Source organism: Python bivittatus, unplaced genomic scaffold (assembly GCF_059951505.1).
Source record: "Python bivittatus isolate LINGU-HERP-01145 unplaced genomic scaffold, Pbiv_v1 ctg000580_np1212, whole genome shotgun sequence".
In the NCBI taxonomy this organism is placed as follows: Eukaryota; Metazoa; Chordata; class Lepidosauria; order Squamata; family Pythonidae; genus Python; species Python bivittatus.
In genome coordinates this window covers 16,057,745-16,084,698 of record NW_028277087.1, presented here as the reverse complement: position 1 = coordinate 16,084,698, position 26,954 = coordinate 16,057,745, and the positions used below count along the sequence as shown (strand labels likewise).

The window sequence follows — 26,954 nt, the reverse complement described above, 5'->3', positions numbered from 1 at the left end:
CGCCACTCCCTCGGCTTCCCCACCCATTCCGACTGGCTCTCGGCAGCTAGCAGCAGCTGGAGAACGCCCAGGAGGAGAGCGCGTGGGGACGGGAGGGGAGGGGGGAGGAGAGGCGTCGAGCGGAGGGCGCGTGCGACGGCGCCTGCGAGGGAAGCCAGGAGTGACCGACCGATCGACCGACCGACCGACCGCCTGCCTTTGGGGGGAGGGGCAGCCTGCGAACAGCATGGCGGCTGGGCGCGAGCCGCCGCCGCCTCCTCGTCATCTTCTTCTTCGGTCCCCTGCCAGCGTCCTGGCCCCCGCCGCTCGAGCGTCGAGGCCCACCGACCTTCTCCCTCTGCCCCACTGACTGACAGAGAGAAGGGGGAAAGACGACGCGCAGAAGGAAAGAAGCCTCGCCCTACCCGGCCCATCCCGGCCATGGAGCTCGCCAAGCCAGTTTTCCCCGCGCTGCCGCAGCCCAAAGAAGACTCCGAGGTAAGCGAGCCGTTCGCGGAGCCGGCGGCACCGTGGAGCGCGGCCGTTGCTCTTTGGGGATCCTCGCGATTCCCCCGCCGGACTGGAAACGGGGGACGGCGCCTACTCGCTCTCTCACGCCCGCAGCCCGGTTTAAAGTCAGCGCACACAGGTGCTCCACTTGCTAGGCAGGTGGTGGTGGTGGGAAGCGGAATCGCGTTGTAATTTATATTATGCATTAAATTATTCCTTCGCGGGTTACAGGGCTTGTTTTGAGAGCCCGTCCTCCTTCCTTTTTACTATTCTGTGTCTCTACCAGGAGGAGGGACAGGAAGGGAGCTTGGTCAGGGGAACACATCTGTTATTCCCGCCTGGTTTCATGCGTTTTTCTACAACGTATTTCCCAATGTAACAGACTAGAGGTGGGATGTCTTACTTTAGCCTTTTGATGTGCATGAACAGAATCATATTTATATCCTGTAGTATTTTCTAGGAACTTGCACACCCATTTAATGACACGCACGCACACAACACTACCATCTAGAGTTGTTCTGTGAGAAAACCCATATTAGGCAACTTGGTTAAAGCGATTTTAGGGGTTTGTCATTATGTCTTCTATCTGACACAATAGAATGGTCCAGTTGTGCCCTCAAATCTGTTCTGATTAAGATTGTTGAAAATCAGCAGTATGATTTCCTGCCACTTTGAGATGGGAAACATGCCAGAATTGTGCTGTATTTCTTAAACTAGATTTTAAAAATAAAAAACAGAACTCAGGACAGTAGAAAAAACAACTTCTTGGCTCCATTCGTATCTGTGATATAGCTCATTTTACTTTGTATTCTTGCACTGCATACTACCATCCTTGCTCTTCCTAAAATGTAAAGTGTGTCTGCTATCACCCAAAGATTGCTCATTCTTGTGATATTGGATGCCTGAGCATCTTAACATTGCTCCTGCTTGTATTTCTATGCTTCCCCTTTATATCTCTTAAATATTGGATGCTGTCGCAGCAGGGGGTAGCACAGCAGTTGATCTTGAAGATGTGGATTTTTTAATCACTTTAAATATTGTTGTTTAACTATTAACTATTTGACTTTCTGACTCAAGAAGATGGAATAGCATAAGGTGTTATTGGTCTTGCTGATAAGGCTGGATGCATCTATTAATTTCCTTCTGAATTGTTTTTGAAATACCTAAAATTTTGTTACTCCTGTACAACCCCCCCCCCAAAAAAACAAGATTACAGCCTTATAGATAATTACACAAGCTTTATTTTAATTACCAGAGCTGGGAGGACTAAATTTTCATAAAGTCACATTAAAAAATGTTGTGTAGAATAGAATTTTTATTACAGTTATAATTTATTATAATTATAATATTTATTACACTTTATAATTCTGAGCAGAATTATAGTGTAAAAAGCTGTGTTGGTCCACAGGAAGGAAAAAACAAAAGTCCATACTGTAGATTGGTAATTCCTTTATTAGGACCAGCCAAAATTGTTCTCCAGACCATGCTTTTTTTTGCTATTTTGATTGGTCCTAATTATGATATTGTCCATGTGTGGATTGTTATAATAGCCAAGAGGCATAGTTTTCAATTAAGTCAAATTTAACAAGCAAGAAGGAAATGCAGTTGATCTCAGTAAAACTGGCAGAAATAGGCCTGACCGCTTTATCTCTACCCCTTGATGAAGCCTGCTAAAAAGGTTGGTGATAAAAACAGTTCTAGAAGAGAAGGTCCTAAATGGCAGTTGGTTAGAAAATGGAATGTGCCTGGCCGTTTTACTTTTTTTTTTTTTATAGAGCCAGTTTTCCATTGGTGTGACTGTTTGTCTGATAACTCGAGTAGATAATCTAGCCCAGATATTGGATTTCATATTTATGAACCAAGCCAGCAAGGGATTCGGGACAGTAGACAAAAACAGCTGGAAGGCAGTAACTTACCATTTTTCTAATATTGGCAGTCCGAACAATACATCTGATGTAAATTCATAATTAGCACTTTCTGTATATACGAGGAAAGCCTAACGTATGTACAGTGGGGCAAAAAAGTATTTAGTCAGCCACCAATTGTGCAAGTTCTCCCACTTAAAAAGATGATAGAGGCCTGTAATTTTCATCATAGAGGCCTGTAATTTTCACCTCAACTATGAGAGACAAAATGAGAAAAAAAATCCAGAAAATCACATTGTCTGATTTTTAAAGAATTTATTTGCAAATCATGGTGGAAAATAAGTATTTGGTCACCTACAAACAAGGAAGATGTCTGGCTCTCACAGACCTGTAACTACTTCTTTAAGAGGCTCCTCTGTCCTCCACTCGTTACCTGTAGTAATGGCACCTGTTTGACCTTGTTATCAGTATAAAAGACACCTGTCCACAACCTCAAACAGTCACACTCCAAACTCCACTATGGCCAAGACCAAAGAGCTGTTGAAGGACACCAGAAACAAAATTGTAGACCTGCACCAGGCTGGGAAGACTGAATCTGCGATAGGCAAGCAGCTTGGTGTGAAGAAATCAACTGTGGGAGCAATAATTAGAAAATGGAAGACATACAAGACCACTGATAATCTCCCTCGATCTGGGGCTCCATGCAAGATCTCACCCCGTGGGGTCAAAATGATCACAAGAATGGTGAGCAAAAATCCCAGAACCACATGGGGGGACCTAGTGAATGACCTGCAGAGAGCTGGGACCAAAGTAACAAAGGCTACCATCAGTAACACACTACGCTGCCAGGGACTCAAATCCTGCAGTGCCAGACGTGTCCCCCTGCTTAAGCCAGTACATGTCCGGGCCCGTCTGAAGTTTGCTAGAGAGCATTTGGATGATCCAGAAGAGGATTGGGAGAATGTCATATGGTCAGATGAAACCAAAGTAGAATGTTTTGGTCTAAACTCAACTCATCGTGTTTGGAGGAGAGAGAATGCTGAGTTGCATCCAAAGAACACCATACCTACTGTGAAGCATGGGGGTGGAAACATCATGCTTTGGGGCTGTTTCTCTGCAAAGGGACCAGGACGATTGATCCATGTAAAGGAAAGAATGAATGGGGCCATGTATTGTGAGATTTTGAGTGAACACCTCCTTCCATCAGCAAGGGCATTGAAGATGAAACATGGCTGGGTCTTTCAGCATGACAATGATCCCAAGCACACCGCCCGGGCAACGAAGGAGTGGCTTCGTAAGAAGCATTTCAAGGTCCTGGAGTGGCCTAGCCAGTCTCCAGATCTCAACCCCATGGAAAACCTTTGGAGGGAGTTGAAAGTCCGTGTTGCCCAGCGACAGCCCCAAAACATCACTGCTGTAGAGGAGATCTGCATGGAGGAATGGGCCAAAATACCAGCAACAGTGTGTGAAAACCTTGTGAAGACTTACAGAAAACGTTTGACCTCTGTCATTGCCAACAAAGGATATATATCAAAGTATTGAGATGAACTTTTGATACTGACCAAATACTTATTTTCCACCCTGATTTGCAAATAAATTCTTTAAAAATCAGACAATGTGATTTTCTGGATTTTTTCCCCCATTTTGTCTCTCATAGTTGAGGTATACCTATGATGAAAATTACAGGCCTCTCTCATCTTTTTAAGTGGGAGAACTTGCACAATTGGTGGCTGACTAAATACTTTTTTGCCCCACTGTATGCAATGGCAAATAGGATTTTTCAACCCCCCCCCGAAATGTAGACTTTATGAGACAGCCTATTTTATTTTACTACTTTAGTGAGTAGTAACTATTTTGAGAAGAGGCAACAAACATTGGATTAATTTGCCAGTGAGTTGACTTTGTCCATTACTTGGAGCCATTATTGGCTGAAATTCATAACTTAGATCTAGTGTATTTCCCATTAAACTGAAATCTTTTAAATTGAGAGTTAATATCTTAGCCAATGTCAAATGGTTATTATGTTCTCACAAGATTCCTGAGATCCCTATATTTGTCATTATAAGCAATTTCTGTTCCTATTTTTTATTATCAGAGATACTGTAAAATTAATGTAAACCCACTTATACTGTAACTTCTTTAGGCACCACGTTATAGCTGACTTCCAGACATTAAAAACAGTATGGATGAGGTTTACTATTTCTGTTTCACGCTCAAAATACTTCCAGAATGGTCAGTATCGGAACATTATGAGTAAAGTCAGAATTGTTGCAAACTAAAAATGGCATTTTGAGTTTAGACCATTTCAGATTCGAAGCATTTTGCATTAGATAAAATACCAGCAATTTGCTAGCCTTCATATAGATGTTTGTTTCTATGGAATTGTGAAAATCTGTTTTAGGGACGACTAGTGTACATTAAGAGTTAGGCAGCCTAGAATGTGCATCTCAAAGCAACTCTCAGGATAATAATGTCTTATTATAAATTGGCTGTTGTGTTTTTGCAAGAATCTAGTAATGTTGGGGATCAAAATTAAGGCTCTAGTCTATTGCTTTCTGATTAATCTGATTGTGATTGTCTGTAGGAGAATATTTAACCTGTCTGGAGGACAACATTTGATTTCCCATTTCTTTGTCTGAATTTCTCATTCTAGTAGGAAGGACATGTGTCATTTTCCTCATAATTCATATTCCAACTAGGTCTTGCAAAATAACAGCTATAGTGGCCATGACAGTCTGCTTGTTCTGCTGCTGCTTTTTGATGTTTGTATTGTATCAGTTTGGCTGTATATATAAATGCTTTCTGGGTTGTACCTGAAATAAATGCTTAGTAAGACTATGCTCTACATTTTTCATCTCTGTTGTTATTACTAAAGCATATATTTTGCTGTTTGCTATCTTACATTAAGCATTTCCAAATATTTACATTGCCATACTTCTCTCAGCTAATGACAAATAATCTTAGGATATACTTTAAAGAAAGTTTTAATAAGTTAAAATAGTGAAACTATTATCTGCAGCTATTACTCCTCAGCTATATGGAAGAATATAAGTTTTGGATTATTTAGCTCTTTTGAGGAAAGAAATGTTTATGTTGCAAATGAGGTAGCACAGAGGGGGCTGCAATTTATTTATTTATTGTGGGCACATTTGCTTCATGGTGGGTAGCCTAAGGATTTTCTGTCAGCTGACATTACTGCTTAGAAGAGATATAGGAAAGAAAGTGCTTACTATATAGACCAACCTTTTAAGCACGAGGTTTAGAATCATAGTTGGAAGGATGGGAATAGTCAATTCCCTGCTCAGTACAGTATAGAATATAAATCCAGTTCAGTGTATCTCTAAACAAATAATTGCCCAGCCTCTGCTTAACACATCCATTGAAAGGGAACTCATTACCTTTCTGGATAATGGTGGAATATTCTTACTGTTAGGATTTTTTCCCTTCTTATTAAATTCATATCTGCCTTCCTGTAACTTAAATGCATTATTCTGTCTCCTGCACTTGGGATGATAGAGAATGGATCTGAAGCTTCTTTGTAATATCCTTAAGGCATTTGTAAAATACTATTAGATCCCATATTAGTAATTTTTGTCTTAAGATAAAATGCTGTCTTCAATCTCTCCTTGTAATACTTCCAGTCCCCTCCTCATTGTCCTTCTCTGAACTTGGATCAGCTTCTCTGACTCCTTCCTAAAGAGTGGCAACCTCAGTGAGACATAGTTATTGAGTGGAACTATTATTTCCTGTGATCTGGAAACTGGAAATTCCAGTTTTACCTATTGATTTGTTTGAGGAAATTCTTTTAGCTGTCATGAACTGTTCACCACTTCACTGGATGAAGTCAGGTTCTAATATTTTGAGAGCATAGTTTCATATATTTCATGTTCTACTTTATTTTTCTAAGCTAAAAAAGACCCAAATGTTGTAAGCTATCCTCATAGGGGTTATTGTGAACCTGGTTTCATTTTGCAGAGGAACAATCTTGTTTATCTCTTGCAAAACTGAAAACTCTTAATCACTTCTCTTGATTTTTTTCTGAACATTTTCCAGTACTACAGTATTTTTTAAAGCTTGGTGGATTAATTTAAAACATGCTATATCATTTATTTATCTTTTGAGTTTTATTTCTAAGTGTAGAGCAGTCTTGTCTTAAAAGAGTAGTGTAGTTAGATTTAAATAAGATATAAATGGAGGAAATTACCTTAGATGGAACATTGAAGAATTAGATTCTTAGCTATAAAGATTTGTTCAGTAAAAGTAATATCAGGTGAACTATTAATTGAGCATAGTGTGCACTTTTTATTAGCACTCATAGTTAAACTAATCTCGTTTGTTACTATATATTGGCCATGCATTTGCAGTCTGGGGGAATCATTGCTGTTTTCCAATTGCCATTTATTTTGTAGTATTTAATTTAATGCTTTCATGCATCTCTATATTAGCCTTCCTTAAGCTAGAATCCAATATGTGGGCAGCAAATTGATGTACAAGGTGAACTAATTCAAAATGAGGAAAAAGTCCCAATATGTCAGAACCTTTGGTTAGTTTTCTTTTAACATCCTTTAATTGATGACTTATGAAATTGATTGTTTAAACTAGGGAGACAGTAACTGGATTTACACATTGTACTAAACTGTGTGTGGCTTATTTGTGGCTTAATGTATTGCATGAACTTAGAAGTTGAGACTTATAAAATGAGGCTTATTATTTAATTTAATATGAACATAGCCATTTATGATAGATTCAACAAGCTGTGCTTAACAGTCATGGTTTAGCATAAAATGTGCAGTAGGCCTGTTGTTAGCAGTATCTCACTCATGGTTTTGACTTTCAGAGAAAGTCATTAGATAGTGGGAGATTTGATAGATTACATTTAAGAAATTAAATTTCTGGAATCTTTGTATTGACAACACATAGTTTTAATATTGTATTTCTTCCTTAAAACATTTTCCAGGATTATTTACACATCTTTCTTTTCCATATTAGTTCTGAACTACTAATCATTTCTACCACAGTTTTTTTGCAAATGGGTAATTGTACATAACCATGTTCAAATTCAGCCTGGATTCAGTGTCCCAGGTTGTATTTTGCTTCATATACAAGTGAAAAAGCTCATTTGGGTAAACATTATATGGTTTAGGAATTCTTCTGCCATTATAGTCTGCATAAATATCTAAGAATATTTTTCAGAATACCTTTATTGAAACCTAGTGAAGAATTACAAGATCAAACCTATAGCTTAATTAGATTGTTTAACCTATCATTTTCATCTTGCATCTTTTCCAGAAACCTCACTATTTTGACTGGTCTTATGTTCAAATGAGAAAATGTATTTTATTTCTTCCACTTAGGATTGGACATATCCAATGAGAAGAGAGATGCAGGTATGGAAGTTTCTTTTATTCAGACCCACTTACTTGCTAGATATTTGGACTGCTGCAGGGCTTTAGCAACTTCATGAACACTTACAGTGGGGCAAAAAAGTATTTAGTCAGCCACCAATTGTGCAAGTTCTCCCACTTAAAAAGATGAGAGAGGCTTGTAATTTTCATCATAGGTATACCTCAACTATGAGAGACAAAATGGGGGAAAAAATCCAGAAAATCACATTGTCTGATTTTTAAAGAATTTATTTCCAAATCATGGTGGAAAATAAGTATTTGGTCAATATCAAAAGTTCATCTCAATACTTTGTTATATATCCTTTGTTGGCAATGACAGAGGTCAAACGTTTTCTGTAAGTCTTCACAAGGTTTTCACACACTGTTGCTGGTATTTTGGCCCATTCCTCCATACAGATCTCCTCTAGAGCAGTGATGTTTTGGGGCTGTCACTGGGCAACACGGACTTTCAACTCCCTCCAAAGGTTTTCCATGGGGTTGAGATCTGGAGACTGGCTAGGCCACTCCAGGACCTTGAAATGCTTCTTACGAAGCCACTCCTTCGTTGCCCGGGCGGTGTGCTTGGGATCATTGTCATGCTGAAAGACCCAGCCATGTTTCATCTTCAATGCCCTTGCTGATGGAAGGAGGTGTTCACTCAAAATCTCACAATACATGGCCCCATTCATTCTTTCCTTTACACAGATCAGTCGTCCTGGTCCCTTTGCAGAGAAACAGCCCCAAAGCATGATGTTTCCACCCCCATGCTTCACAGTAGGTATGGTGTTCTTTGGATGCAACTCAGCATTCTCTCTCCTCCAAACACGATGAGTTGAGTTTAGACCAAAACATTCTACTTTGGTTTCATCTGACCATATGACATTCTCCCAATCCTCTTCTGGATCATCCAAATGCTCTCTAGCAAACTTCAGACAGACCCGGGCATGTACTGGCTTAAGCAGGGGGACACATCTGGCACTGCAGGATTTGAGTCCCTGGCAGCGTAGTGTGTTACTGATGGTAGCCTTTGTTACTTTGGTCCCAGCTCTCTGCAGGTCATTCACTAGGTCCCCCCATGTGGTTCTGGGATTTTTGCTCACCGTTCTTGTGATCATTTTGACCCCACAGGGTGAGATCTTGCATGGAGCCCCAGATCGAGGGAGATTATCAGTGGTCTTATATGTCTTCCATTTTCTAATTATTGCTCCCACAGTTGATTTCTTCACACCAAGCTGCTTGCCTATCGCAGATTCAGTCTTCCCAGCCTGGTGCAGGTCTACAATTTTGTTTCTGGTGTCCTTCCACAGTTCTTTGGTCTTGGCCATAGTGGAGTTTGGAGTGTGAGTGTTTGAGGTTGTGGACAGGTGTCTTTTATACTGATAACAAGGTCAAACAGGTGCCATTACTACAGGTAACGAGTGGAGGACAGAGGAGCCTCTTAAAGAAGTAGTTACAGGTCTGTGAGAGCCAGACATCTTCCTTGTTTGTAGGTGACCAAATACTTATTTTCCACCATGATTTGCAAATAAATTCTTTAAAAATCAGACAATGTGATTTTCTGGATTTTTTTTCTCATTTTGTCTCTCATAGTTGAGGTATACCTATGATGAAAATTACAGGCCTCTCTCATCTTTTTAAGTGGGAGAACTTGCACAATTGGTGGCTGACTAAATACTTTTTTGCCCCACTGTATGCTCACATCCGACATTAGGCTATGAAGAAATTGGATGCTGCACACTCATTTTATGTTTTTCATATTGCAAACCATAAATAAGTGGGAAAGAAAAAAGCCCAGCCACACTTCCTGCCTAAGGAAGATGGTTCCTATAAAATCTCTGGGAAATTGTCCTAAAAAACTAGCCTTCTATTTTTATTTATTTATTTACTTATTAGATTTGTAACTCAGGAGCTCAGGGTGGCAAGGGATTATGCTTTATTACTATCCATCTGAAAGATACCAACTTTGAAAGAGTTAGAGACCCTAGGACCTAATCTGGCCTCTCTTTCTGAGGGCTGCAGGTAGTTGCTAATTGAGGCTATTCTTTCAATAATCATTATCTCTGCCTGTCTTAGTCCTGGGCAGTACACATTCTGTATACATTTCTGTCACTCTCTTCTCTGAATTCAGGGGACTGGAATATATGTAGATACTCAAGCCTCTTGGACCAGTGGAATATTAAGAATGAATTCTCACAAAATGGTTACCACAGCTGTTCACAAAAACATCAATTTCTCAAAACAGAAATGAGGCTAAAAAAATAATTTAAAAAACCTGTCCAAGAATTTAAGTCAAATGAATAAGTGGGGTTTTAATTAAAATTTAAATCCATTCTTGTGAACCCATAATTTTCTATTCCAATGGCCATTTCACAAAAGGCAAGTTGAATAAGACCACCTAACTGCTAGAAACGAAGTAAAAAGCAGAGAGAAAGTCTGAAACGTAAGAATCAGTTCACACATCCCCCCATCCCTCAGCATAGGCAAAACATCCATATGTTACATGTAGCATACACTCATGCTGGAAAAATAACCAGACAGAATATGCGCAAACACGAACAAGCACCAAAGTCAAATCACACCAAAAAATCAACCAATATATTCTACTCATGCACATTTTAAAAAATGAGCAAATGTATTTAGCTCAGGCATTTGATCTTCACCCCTAGCCTCCCAGAAAACCTGTCGTCCTTTGGGATGCTTTGTGCCCACCCTCTAAAGCAGTGTTTCTCAACCTTGACAGCTTTCAGAGGTGTGGACTTCAACTCTCAGAATTCCGCAGCCAGCCTTGCTTGGGAGTTGAACTCAGTTCCCTTCAATTTTGGGAGTTGAAGTCCATGCCTCTGAAAGCTGCCAAGGTTGAGAAAGATTGCTCTAAAGAATACTGCTCTTCTTTTCTGATTAGCTGGGCACAGTTCTGAATAAAGCACAGAGTTGTGTGTAATATACTTGAAATGAAAGAGTTTCCCAGACTACAACTCTACTCTCAGCATGAAAGTTTCAACTGTTAACATTTTGTACTTTAAAAAAAAAAAGTAAAAGCCTGGTGGGCACTTAAGGAGATGTAGGCATCATATTAAAGAACACAGAAATAAGCCTTGTGTAGGTTGAAAGTTTTGCCTTACCAGTTCCATGGCAGGCAGAAACTCATTTCTTTACTAGAAGATGCCATGAAGAAAAGCTTGGCCTATTGAATTTCTACCTCTCATGTAGCAAGGAGCATCACCAGAAAATGTTTTCAGAAATGGTTCTACAAAACAGTATAGAAGAAGCCCATTACTGTTGGTTATAAATTACCCAGTTCAGAGAAAATAGGTGATACTGACATGAACAGGAAAAGTAAAAGTGAAAACTGGGCTTGGGTTAAACCTGCAATGAAAAGTGGGGCTGAAAAAATCCAGTTATATAAAAGATGACAGTCTGGAATAACTTGAGAGATGTGTATCTTTATTTTGCCTCATTCAAACCTTTGAAGGTCTTGAATTTCCTCTAGGGATTACAGGATTAGTCCAGAATGAGTTTGAGGAGGAAAAGAAGCACAGGGTACAACAGCACTGAGGCAAACAGTTCTTGGCATCTTGGTCTGGGTTATAATCGTACTTGTTCATGTTTCTTTCTTTTTCTTTTTCCAGGAAAAAAGTACCAAGTAACTTCTCAGCAGAAAGAGCAAATTCATAAAATTCATAAAACAATTTTTATACTCTGCCTGAGTTTATTAAGCTTGACCCAGCATGAGGTGGTTAGTTCTGGCATGGCCCTCGGCCACCTAGATCAGGATGTTTCTCCTGTGACTATGCTTAGGCTGTGCAGTGTTGTAGCCCTGTGCTGGTTGTATAAGAAAATAAACCTGGCCTTTAGTACAAATCACCTACTGGCTTACATCTTTTCTCATGTGTAGCTGGATAGGGCTGGAGTAATTTAAAACTAATCTTTTGATATTATAATAATGTAATTATTATTATAGATTAACGTTGTACTTTGTAAATTGGTTTTTGTGTGACTTTTGTCTACCCATGCACTTACCCACTGTTCTTTCTTTTTTTAGGAAATTTTACCTGGGTTGTTCTTAGGCCCATACTCTTCAGCTATGAAAAGCAAGGTAGGTTTGCCCCTAACTTTGTAATGCTGAGCAGTTTTATGATGTTAATTATCCAGGTGGCTTTGCAAATCTCTTTAGGACAAGTTTTTTTTCCTCTTCATTGTGGATTTTTGTCATGCACTAAAGATCTCTCTTTTTAGGAAGGCTTTTTGGGCCTTGTGTTGATTATACAATGTATTTTAATTGTAGAAACTGTATTTACCATGCTGTTCCTTATACGCTTTATATATTGTTGCAGCATTTTAATTTTTTGCTAGATATCTCTGATTTTGCCTGGGGAAAGGGGGGATAGGAAACATTTCAATAAAAATATAAATATTATTGCAGCGTTGATTGTCAGTAGAGATATTTATACTTTTTGCAGATCAACTGTTTCATTATAGAATAGTCAGAAGACTGAAGACCCCTGTAAAGTTCCTTTATGTTGTGGGGCTCTTCAACACTGACTAACTTTACATGGTTTCTAGCTTATTAAATTTGTATTGGGCAAACAGCCTAATTAATTGGGCATATGTAGTTTAAGGCAGTGTTGTCCAAACTTGGCCACTTTAAGATGAGTGGACTTTAACTCCCAGAATTCCCCAGCCAACCATGCTGGCTGGGGAATTCTGGGAGTTGAAGTCCACTCATCTTAAAGTGGCCAAGTTCGGACAACACTGGTTTAAGGTATCAACTTTAAAGGGTAGGGAATCTATCACCTTCCATTTGTTGCTGAGTTACAGCCCCCAACAGTACCAGCCATTATTCCCAATTGTGAGAGATGCTGAATATTTTCAGTCAGTGACATCTGGAGGGCCACTATTGCTATTTTAATGTAATTATACATACTCTATTAATTACCTAGCTAACTATTAGCTACTGAAAATTCAGTTCTGTAGTTTTAATTTTTCTTTCTGACTTGGTTATATCGGCCATACCTTGAAGAATTTTTCACTCATTCATAATTTTATTTTGTAGCTACCGATACTTCAGAAACATGGGATCACTCATGTAATATGCATAAGACAAAACATTGAAGCAAACTTTATTAAACCAAACTTCCAGCAGTTATTTAGGTAAGAAAATCTTAAATACTGCTTTGAAAACTCTGGTCATGAAGCCTGGTACAATATGTGCTTCTTAGGATAGTATGTATCATTTGTACACTCTTATAAATACGTGTCTGGCAAGTATATTGTATGCCAGTAAATAAAAGTATGGGAAAGAGGCATGTAAGATGATCTGTTTTCTTCCTAACAAGATGAGAATGACACAAAGGGAAAAATGAGATAAAATCTTGATATATAATGTAATATACTGTGGTAATGTACATCATGTTCTATCAAATATGTCAAAAATTTTGACTTCTTTACAGTTCACACTTCTAATTCTCATAATTCCAAAAAGGCATCCAGATGATTTGTTAATCTTTATTCCAAATGTTCAGAGGTTTCAAATGAAGTAAGTCAGTGGGATTTACAGTATCATTTTGTATCTCTAGGGCTTTAGATTTTAGATACAGTCATTGGAGCACATTTTGATGTCAGCTTTATAAGTGAATGTGAGGCACCTGTCCTCTCTAGAACCTGATTCATAGAATTTTGCTACATTCTTAAATCAGTTGGGTTTCAGTTACTGTTAGGTTGCTCAAATTTTAGCTACAAATTTGTATTAATGGTTTAATAAGAAATGTTGTTCAGTAACATTTTTTTTTTCATTACAGATGATAGAATTAATTGTAATTCTTTCACTTCCTATGCATTCCAGAATGCCTTCTGAGTTTTTTTGCAAACTTGAAGGTGGAAACTCAAACATTGCTGATAACTTTTTCTTCTGCTAGAGGCTTTGAACTGTTTTAAACTGCTGGTTTATAAACCATTTGCTGGACCAAGTGTGTCATGCTGCAGTTGTATGTGGCAAATAGTTCAACATAAGTACCTGATTTATAACAATTCAGACTGTTTATCTTTTCTGCTTCAATGTTATCTATTGCCTGGCACCAATTCCTCAAAATTTCAGGCAAGATTCTACCAAAGACTACTTGGAGGTATTAGGAATAGAACTTGGGAAGCTGATTTGAAGTAATGTAGAATCATAAAAAAGTATGTTAATCCTTGCAGTATTACCACTTTTCTTCTGAAATTCTCATCTAGCTTGATTCTGCTCTGTAGAAGTCCAGGTCTAGATTATTGAGGTGTATTTCAACAGAGGAGGGTTCATCAGAATATGCAGTGGCAGTATAAAAAATTTAATTTAATCTCTGAGATTAAACCTACTCCCATTTTCTTAATGAGCTCCAAATGATTTAATTTTTTATGACTGTTTAACACTTTAGAAAATGGCTGGTTCTGCCTATGTACTCAACAAGCTTATTTTAATTGTAGGTATTTAGTCTTGGATATTGCTGATAATCCCATTGAAAATATAATAAGGTTTTTCCCGATGGTAAGTGTTTATCATCATATATGAGTTAAACTGTTTCATAAGCATACATTTTAGAACTGATGGGAGTTAATGGTATAGATACTTTTTCACTCAACTGAAATAATTCAGGTAAATAAATTTTTATCTTTGGTTAGGGTTGCAATGTCTAACCATATTACCTGAAACACTGTAATGCATTGATATGCATGGCATTTTGTGACTCATAATACATCCTTTTCTTTGTAAACATGAGCTTTGTTTTAAATTCTGCAATTCAAAATTACAGTTTAAATATGCACATTCAAATTATAGAGCAAATGGAGAAAACATTGCCTTTTCAGTATCATTCCTTTATACGTTTTCATACTAAGAAATGAAACATTGGAGAGAAATAGATATACATGGTTGTTTCATCCAAATGAAAATGTGTTTGTTTTATGGTTTCAGTTCTATACATTTAAACTTTTGCTGGTTCATTTGGCAGAGTAACGAAAGGATTAAAGTAAAATAATTCTGTATGCTTGTGCATTGTAAAAAGATAGTGGAATTTGATTTTTTTATTCATATGCAGCCTCTAATTAATATCATTCTCTGCCAGGGATTATTATACCATGAAGAATGTAATTTAGAAATGACCGGATTTTGAGTTCACTGATATAAGTGATGCTTACTGCGCACTTCTACTTTTGTATTGGGTTCTCCCTAGTAAATTACATTGTTTTGGAGTGAGCAGATTAGGTATTTAAAAAACGGAGGCAGGGGATTTTAATATGCATTAAGCATTTAGAGAATTAATCCACCTATTCCCCTTAAATTCATGCTGAAAATTGGTGAGAAATCATACCAATGTATGATGGGTAGCAGTCTGCCTCTGAATTTTGCTGCTGGCACGATCAGGCAGGGGATGATTCCAGAGGCTGCAGAAACTGCAAGATGCTGCCCTGTATTGTAACATCATGAGTAATAAAAGCACTACAATTTGCCATAAACTTAACAAGCAACAATAAAAATGCGTAAGAAAGCAGCTAAAATCAGAGGTGTTGGTGGACTTTAACCCCAATTACAACCGTACGATCTTTTTTTCATATTTCCTTTGTGGTCTGATAGGCTATACTGTACTTGCATGCATAACTGAATTAATATCATGAGACAGTTGGTATATGTAATAAAAATGACCACAACCGTAAATCTAGTTTCCCTTTGGAGGTGCTTGGAGGTGCCCACGTGAATTTTATTGGGTTCTGTGCTAATACCTGTGAGATGCTTCTTTTTTTTTCACACACTCTGGCACTACATTTATTTAAAAAAAACAAAAAACCTGGTGTATGCATGATCCAGCTCTTTTTCCAACATGGCAAAACAGCATTGCACCATTGCCGTGCAAACTCTGCTCCTTTTGTACATGCACGCATTGTTACAATGGTGTAATGTTGTTTTCATCATTTGACCCCCCCACACACAAATGCCATGGATAATTAATATGCTCAGTTTTCGTTCTTTTCAATTTAAGCACATCTATGTAAAGTATATTAGAATGCTGATGAAAAGCCATAGTATAATCTATTGAGCCATGCTTTAATATGCTGTGTCTTCTATGGGAACTCACATAAACTCTTATTAAAATATTTTACTGGATGAAGGTTATACAGCAGATACAGTCTTTTATCTGAGCAAGCAAGGCGTTTACTGGTGCTAAATTCTCTGTAGCAGCAAGCAGAATATACCTTATATTCAAATACGCAGACATCCAACTATTCTTTTATGTTTTGTTGTGCCAGGATACCACCCGTTTTTCTACTATCGATTTAAACTAAATTGTTGTTCACCTCCTATTGCCTTACCTGGTTATATCAGTTCAGTATGTGTAGTGCTTAAGGCACCAGGCTAGAAACCAGGAGACCGTGAGTTCTGCTTCCGCCTTAGGCACAGGGCCAACTGGTGTCTTTGGGCCAGTCACTCTTTCTCATCCCTAGGAAGAAGGCAATGACAAACCACTTCTGAAAATCTGGCCAGACAGCTTCTTGTCCAGGAAGTTTCTAGGAGTTAACACTGACTTTTGAAGGCCTGTTTTTAATTATTAAAGTTGGGATGTGTTTAAATTGAAAAGAACACAAAACATAACAATCAAACAGACTTAATGAGAGCAGCTGGCTAGGTAGACCAAACTGTTTGTCTCATATTTGGATCTCAAAAACTGGGAGAAAAAATGCATTAAAGGGTGGCTCCAGGCAGGAGGTTACTGTTTGATAAATATCAAAGATATGGTAATCTCTATTTTTAAAAATCATATTCAATATTTTTAAAGATAATTAAAAACAAGTAAATAAGGTTTACAAGCATTATAACATTAAATTAAAAATTAAAAATCAGAAGTAACATTAGTATTGTTCTGCATATTAGAATATCTGTAACAGTTTAGAATTTAAATTATCAAAATCACAGTGTACAATGATTAACAAAAACTAGTATAATTATAAATCAAAATATATATTACAAGATTTAATGTCTAATCTAAAAATTCTGTCTCTAGCAAATCAGACAAAAACTTGATATTAAAGAAACCAAAAGAAAACCAATTTAGTATACTTTTTGGGAATGTAAGTTTTGGTAGTGTTTAACAAAAATGGCTGGTTAGAAAGATAATTCAATATGCAAAATTTATTTCATACTATAATAGATCATCTTCCAGAATTGTTGGGCTTTGCAACCACCAAATTTGAAAAAATGATCTGACCTGGCTATTGCATTTCCAACCATTTTTAGAGAATGGAGGCGATTGGAGTTCCCCACAGACATTATTGCATTCTGTAGTAGTACCTATGAGATTTTTTTAAACCTGAGAAGTTATTATGATAGATGTACGTGAATCAAATTATGATTGAAAGTAATCATTTTTAAGCATTTTTAGTAAAGCATTTGTTTTTTATATTATGTCCTGTCAAGAATCATCTTAAATGTAATGTAAAGAAGGCAGGCAATTGCTAACCTTTGTACTTTTTTGTACAGAAATTATTTAAATGATTTTATATGGTATGCTAAATGTAATAAAATTGATTGGTTCTTTCAGTATAAGCGTTTTTAATAAACTGGAATAGGAATGGAATTTTTTTCTTCTTTAGACTAAGGAGTTTATTGATGGGAGTTTACAAACTGGAGGTATGTATCTTAAATTCTGTTTGCCTGAAAATTGGTCAAATTTTAGTTTTTTTTTCAGATTAAATATATATACAGATGAACTATATGAGATGAAAATACTTTGTCATAGAATGGCCATTATTATTTATAGGCTTATATCAAGATTTTTTTTCCTTTTTACAGCTTTGATCATCTTTCTGATACCTAGAATAGTTTTTTACAAATCAAGGAAAAATTTTGCTATGGGGCAAAGTAAGGCAATTTTTAGTGGGTTCATGGGATATTTGGAGACTATATCATGAGTTCTTTTACAAAATGGTTGCCGTAATGGACATGGATAGATAGGTATTACTGTTTTTCAAGAAGGCAAAGCTATGAGTTTGCTCTTTGCCATCATTTCCTGCAATGTAACATGCTTTGTACTACTCTGCCTTATCTTATTTTCTAAGGCCTGTGGGGACTATATGAGGCCAAGAGACATTTCTGCAAATATATATCACAATAGAAATTGACGTTCTACTTTGTGGCATACTGACTTCCTATTTAATTTTCTTAATTAAAGAATATGAGAAGAACAGATTGGGTAGAGAATCTGGTAGTTCCAACTGCACAATAGTGTCTTTAGGCATCAGGTTGGTTAACCCTGATACAGATTATGTAAGGGTAGATTCAGCTTTATTGTCATAATTCTTTACAGTAAGGATGGGTAGTCCATGGGCTGCATGTGGCCCTCCCCACCGACATGTCGGCTCTCCCTATTTGTAGCCCCATGGTATTGTTGAGATCTCCTACCAAAATGTTAGTGGCACAATGGATGCTTTGTGGTAACACAGTCTGTTCCCTCCTCCCCCCTGCCCCATAAGTTTGCAAATGGAAGTTTTCTGGGTGACAGGCTTCTCCCATTTCTGTCTTTATACCACTCCAAAGTTTGGTGGCATAATATTACAGTCTTTCAAAGATGGAATATTTCTGTAAGCATAGGAATATGACCTAACATTCTTATTCCCATTTTTAACCTGCCCTTCCCACACCAAAATTTATAGCCATGCCCTTTTCAGTAGTGTCACTGGATGCCCTCCTCCAGAAAGCTTGAATTGCTTTCGCCCAGTGATTTAATGTTTGCCTATCTTTGCCTTAGAGGCTAATTTGAACAGATAACCACATGATACAATAGTCTTCCTTTTAACAATCAAAGTATACAATAACGTTGCTTAGCCTAGAACTCTGCATCTAGCTTAAAATCTATGTTATTACTGCTGATGTTTAGTCAGTCTTGGTTTGTGGTTTAGATCAGGGTTTTTAGACTGTGTCCATGGAGTCCTAAGGTTCTGTGAGAATTTTGTGGGGTTCCATGAAAGACTAAGGGTGGGGTGAGTTCACGTGAATGCAGCTGGGACATCCATAGCAATTTTTCAAAAGCATGGTGAAATGAACAGGACTTGTTTTCCCACAAAAAAATGCCATGGCTGCAATTTTGCAGATCAAAGGTTCTGGGATTTTTTTTTTTTTTAAATAAACAGATTCTGATTCTGAAAACTTTTAGAAATCCCAGATTTAATTTATATAGTATATTGTTTTATTTAAAAATACTATATTCTGTCTTTTGATCAACTGATCCACAAGGTAGCCTATAATAGATTTTAATACTGTGTTTATGTATGTGTCCACAATTAGTAGCCTTTAGTTTTCTGGCTCCTAGCAGAGGTCAGAGTTTACACTTCCCTTCTACTCTGCAGCTCCAGGGCAACTGGCACCTGGAACTCAGTGTTCATTTTGGCACAAATGGGGCAAAGTCCTTGCTAGTATTCTTCCATTGACAAATAGATGGCCAAGCAGATTTCCCACTTGCCACTCTATCTTTCCTGAGAGACGGGATGCAGTCCCCAAGAACTCTTTGATATCTTGATTGACCTTAATAAACCCCCTTGTGGATCTTGCAGATAACTCGTACTGGGTAATATAAATAATATAATTTAAGAGATGGAAATGCTATGTAGCTAGTGTAAAGTAACTCTCTTCATTCTCAGGAAAAGTTCTTGTGCATGGGAACGCAGGGATTTCTAGAAGGTAACAAACATTCACATTTTTAAAAAACATTGATGAGGCATGACCAACATATCTTACCTTGTTTATTTGTCTGTTTTCAGTGCTGCCTTAGTTATTGCATATATTATGGAAACATTTGGTGTGAAGTACAGGTAAAGACATTTACTAAATAGCCTATTGTATTTCTAGATAGGAGACCTGTAAAATTCTTGCTGGTTAGTGTAGACCATAAGAATTAGATATTAATTAGTTATTTAACTTTCTTTAAAACAGATTCATTCTTAGATTCTTCCCAAAATTATTCTCTTTTCTTTCTCCAACTCAACTTTTGTGGACTTTGTTTAAACTGTGTTTGTTTAATACTGCAGTAATGATGTCTCCTGGACAGACTTATTGCTGCTTTTAAATGTAACTTACCAGATATAAATAGTATTAAGCACAGAACAAAATATAAACAAATAAACAAAATATAAACAAAATATTTGTTTATATCTGTTATGTTACATTTAAAAGCACCAATAAGTCTGCCCAGGATATTTATTATATTATATTATATTATATTTAAAATTTATCAGAAATTTGATATGCAACTTCTATATAAAGAATATTCTTGGAAGTAAGTATAAAAGTCAGATAATACAGGTTGAACACATTCCTTATTGCAAATCTAGGCTTGGTTAACACCAGCACAGAAATTCTAATATATCATTCTAAAGTCCAAGAATGGAGAGAAGAACAAACATAACTAAAGGAAAATATTAAGGAATTGAATCAGAAACCAAATGAAACTGATATGAATTGAAGATAAAAATGGATAATCTCTTTTTTCTAGGGATGCATTTACATATGTGCAAGAAAGAAGGTTTTGTATTAATCCCAATGCTGGATTTGTTCATCAACTTCAGGTAAATTCTTTTTCTACACATTGACAATGTAGATGTTATTACTGATTCTCTGGGTAGTGTTACTCAATTGTCTGAAATGTATTGATGTTCTGATTTGAAAGAAAGGTATTTATTTTTATCTTTTCTGGCTGTTGGTTATATTTTCCAGTATAGTTGGTTATTTTTTTCAAATACAATATTTACTTGGACACTGAAATTTTGAATTTTTGAATGTGAATTTGAAATTTAAAAATATTGAAATGTTTGAAAGTGTGAGTGGATAAGCTTAACTGAATATATAAACTAGAAACTTAAATATTAAAAGGAGTTTATGATTGTTAATAGAATCTCTAAAGTATAATATATGGCCAGAGATATTGAAGATTCTGGAACAACCACTAATGAGCTAGCATCTTCTATGGCTGTAGATGTTCTTTGAACCATAGCTTTCATTCTTTCACGTCTCATGTTCAAATACTCCAATTCTAGCTCAGATAGCACGTTGTGCTTGCTTGAGCTGTGTCTGTCTGTGTATTTGCAATCAGGCTCCAGTTGCCCAACTGTTCTCCTTTCATTGAAAATATTCCAGTAAAGAGATACAGGAGATCAGGTCTTCCTCCAGAAAAGAAGCCACTGTGTTGTTGGTTTTTTTTGTAACTCTTCAGATTTAATTTACTCAAATGGAAATAAATAGCTTCTTAACTCCCTTCTCTCTCCCACATCCAAATCTCACTTTCTCAGTTTCTTGAACTATTTCAATTTCCCTGACTTGTAATATCTGTGCTGTTGTTGATTCTTCCATTGGTTGCTTTTTTGTCTCAGGGTCCTGACACAGATAGATTCCTGCCAGTTTTTGTATAATCATTCAGATCTTCTTGTTTTAGGAATATGAAGCCATCTATCTAGCAAAGTTAACTATCCAGATGATGTCACCTCGGCAGCTGGAACGATCACTCTCAGTTAGTACAGGTAAGATTTTTGTGTATAGCTACAGCTGTATCTTTTTTTAACTTAGGCCATCTGTTCTTAGGATATCCACTGTTAATTTGTGAGGGAATTACCTTCTAGAAACTTAAAGAAAGGTGGTGTGATAATGATTGAACATAGGTAAGAGCTTATCTCTGAGTCTGTACCATGATCTGCACCAACAACATTGTTTAAAGTGACTGGGTGAGTCTATTGGGAAAACAAGCTGGAACCGTAGAAGTAGACCATGTCCTCTTTTCTGTTATCTCTGCCACCTGTGGATTAGATTCCTACCCTGCCTAGTTGGAGAAAGCAGCCAAGTAGGTGACAAGATGCTGGGTACAGGAATTGGTAACTCCATTCTTGAGGGGAGAGGTGGTGCCTCCTTCCTTGATCAAGGCAGCAGTGTTCCCTCCTCAAGAAAACAACTCTTAGCTGCCCAGAGTCACCTGCTGGGGGAGATGGGCAGCATACAAATTTAATAAATAAAATAAACTCGTGGCCTAGCTAACTTTCAATTGTAACTGTCAACCTATTCAACATTCCCTTTCTAGGGAGAGTGATTGGACTACAGTTACCACTAGATGAACTAGTTTATCTAGACCTTTCTCACTCTGGCTTCAGATCTGGGTGTTGGAGTGAAATCATGTTGGTTGCTCTTGTTGGTGACCTTTGGCAGGATTGGGATGAGTATGACTCTTCTGATTCTGCTGGACTTTTCAGCATCTTTTGATACCATTGCCCATGGTATTCTTCTGGGTTGGGAGTGGGAGAGTGCTCTCTTCCTAAGTGGTCATTTCCAGTCAGCAATGATGAGTGGGGAGAGGTTGAGCCCTTGGCAACTTCATTCTTGAGGTACTGAAGGGCTCTCTCCTCTCTCCCATTTAACATCTACATGAAGCTGCTGGGAGTGGTCATATGCTGGCATAAGGTGAGATATCAATGTGCTGATGATACTTTGTTATATATCTCCACTCTGGGCCAGGTCATGACCCAGTGCCTAAAGACTGTTATGGTCTGGATGGGAAGAAACAATTTTAGACTGAATTCTACAAAGACACAGTGGCAGAGGACTTAGAAGCAAATGAGTCTATAGATAGTCTACTCTAGATAGGGTTGCACTCTCCCAGACAAAGCTGGCCTGCGACTTGGAGGTCCTTGGAGGATGCAGTTTGCTTCACAAGCAAAATGAACAGCAGATGGAGGCACAGCCAAGATGGCCTTTGCACAATTGCATCTTTTGTGCAGTTTTTCCTGGATCAGAAGGCTTTACTCACAGTCACTCATGCACTTGTCACCACATGGCTGGATTATTACAATGCATTTTACATGGGGCTGCCCTTGAAGACCATCCAAAAGCTTCAGCAGATCAACACGCACAACCTGGGTAGTTATGGACACCTGGAGGTCACCCATGTAATGCTACTACAGGTAGTCCTTGCTTACTGACCACTCATTCAACAACTGTACGAAGTTGCAACGGAGCTGAATGAGTGGTACTTATGGCTTGTCCTCAAAGTTCCAGCTGTTGCAGTTTCCCCACGGTCACGTGATTCAGGTGCTTGGCAACCAGCTTGTATTTATGATGGTTGCGGCATCCCACAGTCATGTGATTGCTATTTGTGACCTTCCATGCCAGCTTCCCACAAAATCAATGGGGAAGCTGGCAGGAAAGGTCATAAGTTGCTTTGGTAAATTGCTTCCACTGCTTTTTCTCCCGAGGAGCCCCCGGGCGGCATAGCAAGTAAAGGCCCCATGCCGCACCGTCCACCCCCTGGCCTTCCTGTGCTTGCACTGCGCTGTCCACCTGCCAGCCTTCCTGTGCTCGTGCTGCACCACCAGCTCCAGCTGCCTGCTGGCCTGCTTGCAAGCCGCCTAAGGAATGGCTTGTCATGACCGAGATTTGTGACTTCCTACTGGTTTCCCCATTGACTTTGCTTATTGGAAGCTGGCAGGAAATCACAAGTCCCGATCACATGAGTCCCTCGCTTAACAACCCGTGGTAATTGCTTAATGACAGCAGTGAGGACTGCCAGGATTGCCGTCACTAAGTAATATGGTCACATGACATTGCACTTTACGACCTCATTGCTTAGCAGTGGAAATTCTGGTCCCAATTACCATCGTTAAGTGAAGACTACCTGTACTGTGGAAGCCACAATGATTGCCAGTTAGCTTCTGGATGCATTTCAAGTTGCTGGTTGTCACCTTTATAGTCCTTCACGGCTTGGATGTCTCTATCACTATCTTCTTGAGGTTGACTCTGCCTCTCCTGTAATACTTATATTAATACTGTAAACCATTCACTGTCTTCAAAAATGGAAAGCATATAAGTTGTAGTAATAATAACTTTTGCCACGATCCTATTTTGTTCCAGAGTAAAGAAAAAAAGTAAAGAAAAAAAAGTAAAAAGCAAAGAAAAAGTAAAAAAAAACCAAAACAAGTTGATTATATGAATTGAGGTAACAGTTCATTAGAGAGACTTTCTGATTGATGTTCTGCAGAAGTCTGGGAGAGGGAAATAACTTTCAAAGATGAGAGAGGTGTGTGTTAGATATAAATCAAGAGTTTTGCACAGTAAGTAGTGTATCTGTTTTTTTAAAATATTTTAACTACTTTGTATGTTTAAAATGGGTATTTTTATATTGAAACTTTGCTTCAAATTTCTCCTTGTAGAATAAATTTTGGAGGGATTTTTAGTCTGCCAGATAAAATGAAAATATTTTAAAATTTCTGATTCTTATCAAACTATTTTTTTTCCCTAGAAAACATCTTTCTTACTACCTAATCTCTTGAATTTTACTGCCTGCTTCATAGGAAGTCTGAAACGAACACATGAAGAGGAGGAAGAAATCAGCAGTCTACAAGCAGCAGCTCAGAATGGTTGATAGCTGAAGATACTGGACTTGATTGTTGGGAGTTTTATAGCAGCTTCTAACCTTGGCAAGATGAACCACCAGAAAAAAAATTAAAAATGGAAGATGATTCCAACTTCCTTATGCAAACCTGTTCCTTCAGTAGCATACCAGGCAACATTTTTAAGGTATTGGATTCCTTGACTGACTAGAAGGCACTGATTGTTTTACTGTTTTTTGGGGGGGTTTTTTTTACACTTTATAGTTTTACCCTCACCCAAAAGTTTTGGACTTGCAAAGAGGTATTATTGCAATAATGCACTTTTCATACTTGAAATTTCTTTATTTGTATTGATAAAGTTATTACTTAAGCAAAACATGAGTTTGGAGATGATTTGTTTATAACGTTTTGTGTAATTTATAAGAAGAGTCTTTAGTAAAAACAAAAAGAAAAGAACTTAAATTAACTGTGGGTGGTATTTTTCATTTTCCAAGTTTAGGCTTCAGGCAGAAGAAAATAGAACTCCTGTGATTATCATAAAATAAATACAATAGAGATCAGTGTCACTGATGTATTGCAACAGAAAACCTAAGATTTTCTTCCAAATAAAATGTTCTTTTGTCTACACTTGGCTTCCTGCTGAAAGGCAAGAGTCCATTGTAAGACAGTTTTTCTAGGGGGAATCCACAAAAAGGTTCAAGCAGGCAAATATTGATATATGGTTATTTACCCTTCAAGCTGGACATAATCAGTTATCTATATCCTGTTTTCCAGTATTTCATTTTCTGTTTTTCAGCCCTAATATCATCTCAGGGTAATTATTCTTTGCTGCCAGTGAAGTATCCCTCAAAGCTCTCTTGATGGATCCCAAGTTGTACAGAACTGAATTAAGCAATCACCAGTATTTTCAAATAGAATTGAAAGCAGTGGCTTTTTTTTTTATTTCCAGTGTCTGCTAACTTAACTCTTTAATCCCATATGACCTTCAAGAAGGTCAGTGGAGCGTATATTATTCTATATCCATTCAGCCCAAACTGAAATCTTTAGATGCACTGCTTGAAGTTTAAAAAGGGCTAGTATTGCTTTCCCTTTTCTGTCTATGCTGTATCTGTGCAGTAAAAGTGTTTCAGGAGTTTGTGTAGAAAAAAAATCCTTAAAGTAAAACTAAAAACAAGGTACATTTTGTTTTAATCAGAACTTGAAGCATTGATTATTCTGCTTGGGATTGGGGTAGGGGCAGAATAGTCACTTTGCTGGACTACGTGCTTATTCATCCAATAAAAGCAGAATTTGGAAAAGCATGGAAGAGCTGTAAATAACATACTTTGCAGAAAATCCACATGCATCTGATTAATTAAACAGCACTTGTAGACCATCCCAATAAATTGATACTCTTGGCAGATGGGATTAGATAGATTCATCATATGTACCCTTTTCTCTCTTGATATGTGAAACTGAATCAGCCATTTTCTTAAGAGAATCATTCAGTAAGAAAATGAACTATGCTTAAGTGTGCAATTCAATTTGTGTTTACCCTTCTCCAGAGATTATACTCCTTTCGCTTTGAGAAGCAATGTAATGTTCTCTATCCAATGCTGTTCATTTAAAACAGATGTACTTTATTAATATTTCCCAAATTATAAGGTATAAAGCAGCTGGTACCAAGAAGAAAACCAATAGATCAAAATAATCACAAACTCCATTTATTTAGGTTTTACAATATTTTTAAAACATTGAATAAATAAGATTCAAATACCTTCAAAATTAGAGTACCTTAAAATATGAAATGGAATGCCTATCTCAACTTTCTGTAGCTATTTGTGATTCAATAATTTTTTTAAAGCTAATTATAAAAGACTTTCTTACCACTACATAATCTCCTTTATAATGCCCAATATAGTTTTTCCCTTCAAGATTAAAGGGGAATGGGGAGGAGGAGTTGTTCTTGTTACCATCCAATAATATGCAGGGGTGCAAAAAGTGCCACACTTGTGGCCTACCTGCATTCCTTTTGAAGCACTCATAGTACAGCAAGAATTTTGCATTTTTGAGAAGAGTTTTAAGGGCAAATGGATGCCTTATACTTCAGACATTTTCTTTAAAAAACTCTAGTCAAAAAGGGCCCACTTTGGATATGGTCCTGAATACTTTTATAGGGTGGATGAGCCAACACGTCGAGCGTATAATGAAACAAAGTGCTAAATTATTTCCTCTAAAAAATGAAAGCGAAAAGAAAAATCAGGATTTTGTAGGCTCTACTGAGTGTATTATGAGATGGTAATTATATATGATGCAAATAAAATTTCAAGCACAAAATACTTCTGTGAAACCATACATTTTGCAGCCATAAAGGTAACAAATACCTTAAAGTATATTTTAAAAAATTGATAAATTTTGCATATCCAAGTTTTGCTTCAATTTGTGAAATGGTTCAAGACAGCCTTCTCAATGGTTTGGGAAGCAGTACTGACTGGGGATGATAAGACCTTTGGTTCAACATATCTAAAGGGCACCAGGTTGGAAAAGGCTAATATGAGGTATTTTGGTGTATCAGCCCAAGCACAGAATCCCGCTTGTAATAATTCCTCTCCATTGCAAGTGCAACAGAACCAATAAAACCAAACTACACATCTATATTGGGGATTATCCATTTTGAAGTGCATTAAAGGTCAACATAAATGGTAAACATTGCAAGTTTTTTCCTTGTGACAAAAAATTACAAGAACAGTTCTAACTTACTAGTCACTGTTTAGCTGCCAATAAAAAGCAGCACAATACAGAAAAATAAAAGACAAGAAAAAAAATCAAATTAAAATTTAGTTTGGGCTAT

At 37.4% G+C, this 26,954-nt stretch overlaps 1 protein-coding gene across 4 annotated transcripts; it reads left to right on the top strand.

Moving 5' to 3' along the window:
- STYX (serine/threonine/tyrosine interacting protein) lies at window positions 1-26,691 on the top strand. Of its 4 annotated transcripts, none has more exons than XM_007424101.4 (11): window positions 1-477; window positions 7,709-7,741; window positions 11,781-11,834; window positions 12,792-12,889; window positions 14,198-14,258; window positions 17,357-17,393; window positions 19,400-19,439; window positions 19,520-19,570; window positions 20,251-20,323; window positions 21,187-21,271; window positions 24,034-26,691. In XM_007424101.4, the coding sequence occupies exons 1-11, from the start codon at window positions 421-423 to the stop codon at window positions 24,054-24,056; spliced, it is 612 nt and encodes a 203-aa protein (XP_007424163.1). In that variant the 5' UTR covers window positions 1-420; the 3' UTR covers window positions 24,057-26,691. The 4 variants fall into 4 exon arrangements, with proteins under 4 accessions (XP_007424163.1, XP_025019800.1, XP_088005789.1 ...); XM_088149663.1 differs by having other exon boundaries at window positions 4-477; window positions 7,644-7,741; window positions 24,086-26,691; XM_007424100.4 differs by having other exon boundaries at window positions 7-477; window positions 24,086-26,691.
- The last annotated feature ends 263 nt before the right edge of the window (window positions 26,692-26,954 follow it).

Excerpts from the sequence above, each read along its gene's own strand:
- STYX (XM_007424100.4), top strand. The coding sequence starts at position 421 with ATGGAGCTCGCCAAGCCAGTTTTCCCCGCGCTGCCGCAGCCCAAAGAA. Across the intron at positions 19,571-20,250 it reads ACATTTGGTGTGAAGTACAG|GGATGCATTTACATATGTGC; the intron begins GTAAAGACATTT and ends TCTTTTTTCTAG. Across the intron at positions 21,272-24,085 it reads ATCACTCTCAGTTAGTACAG|GAAGTCTGAAACGAACACAT; the intron begins GTAAGATTTTTG and ends CCTGCTTCATAG.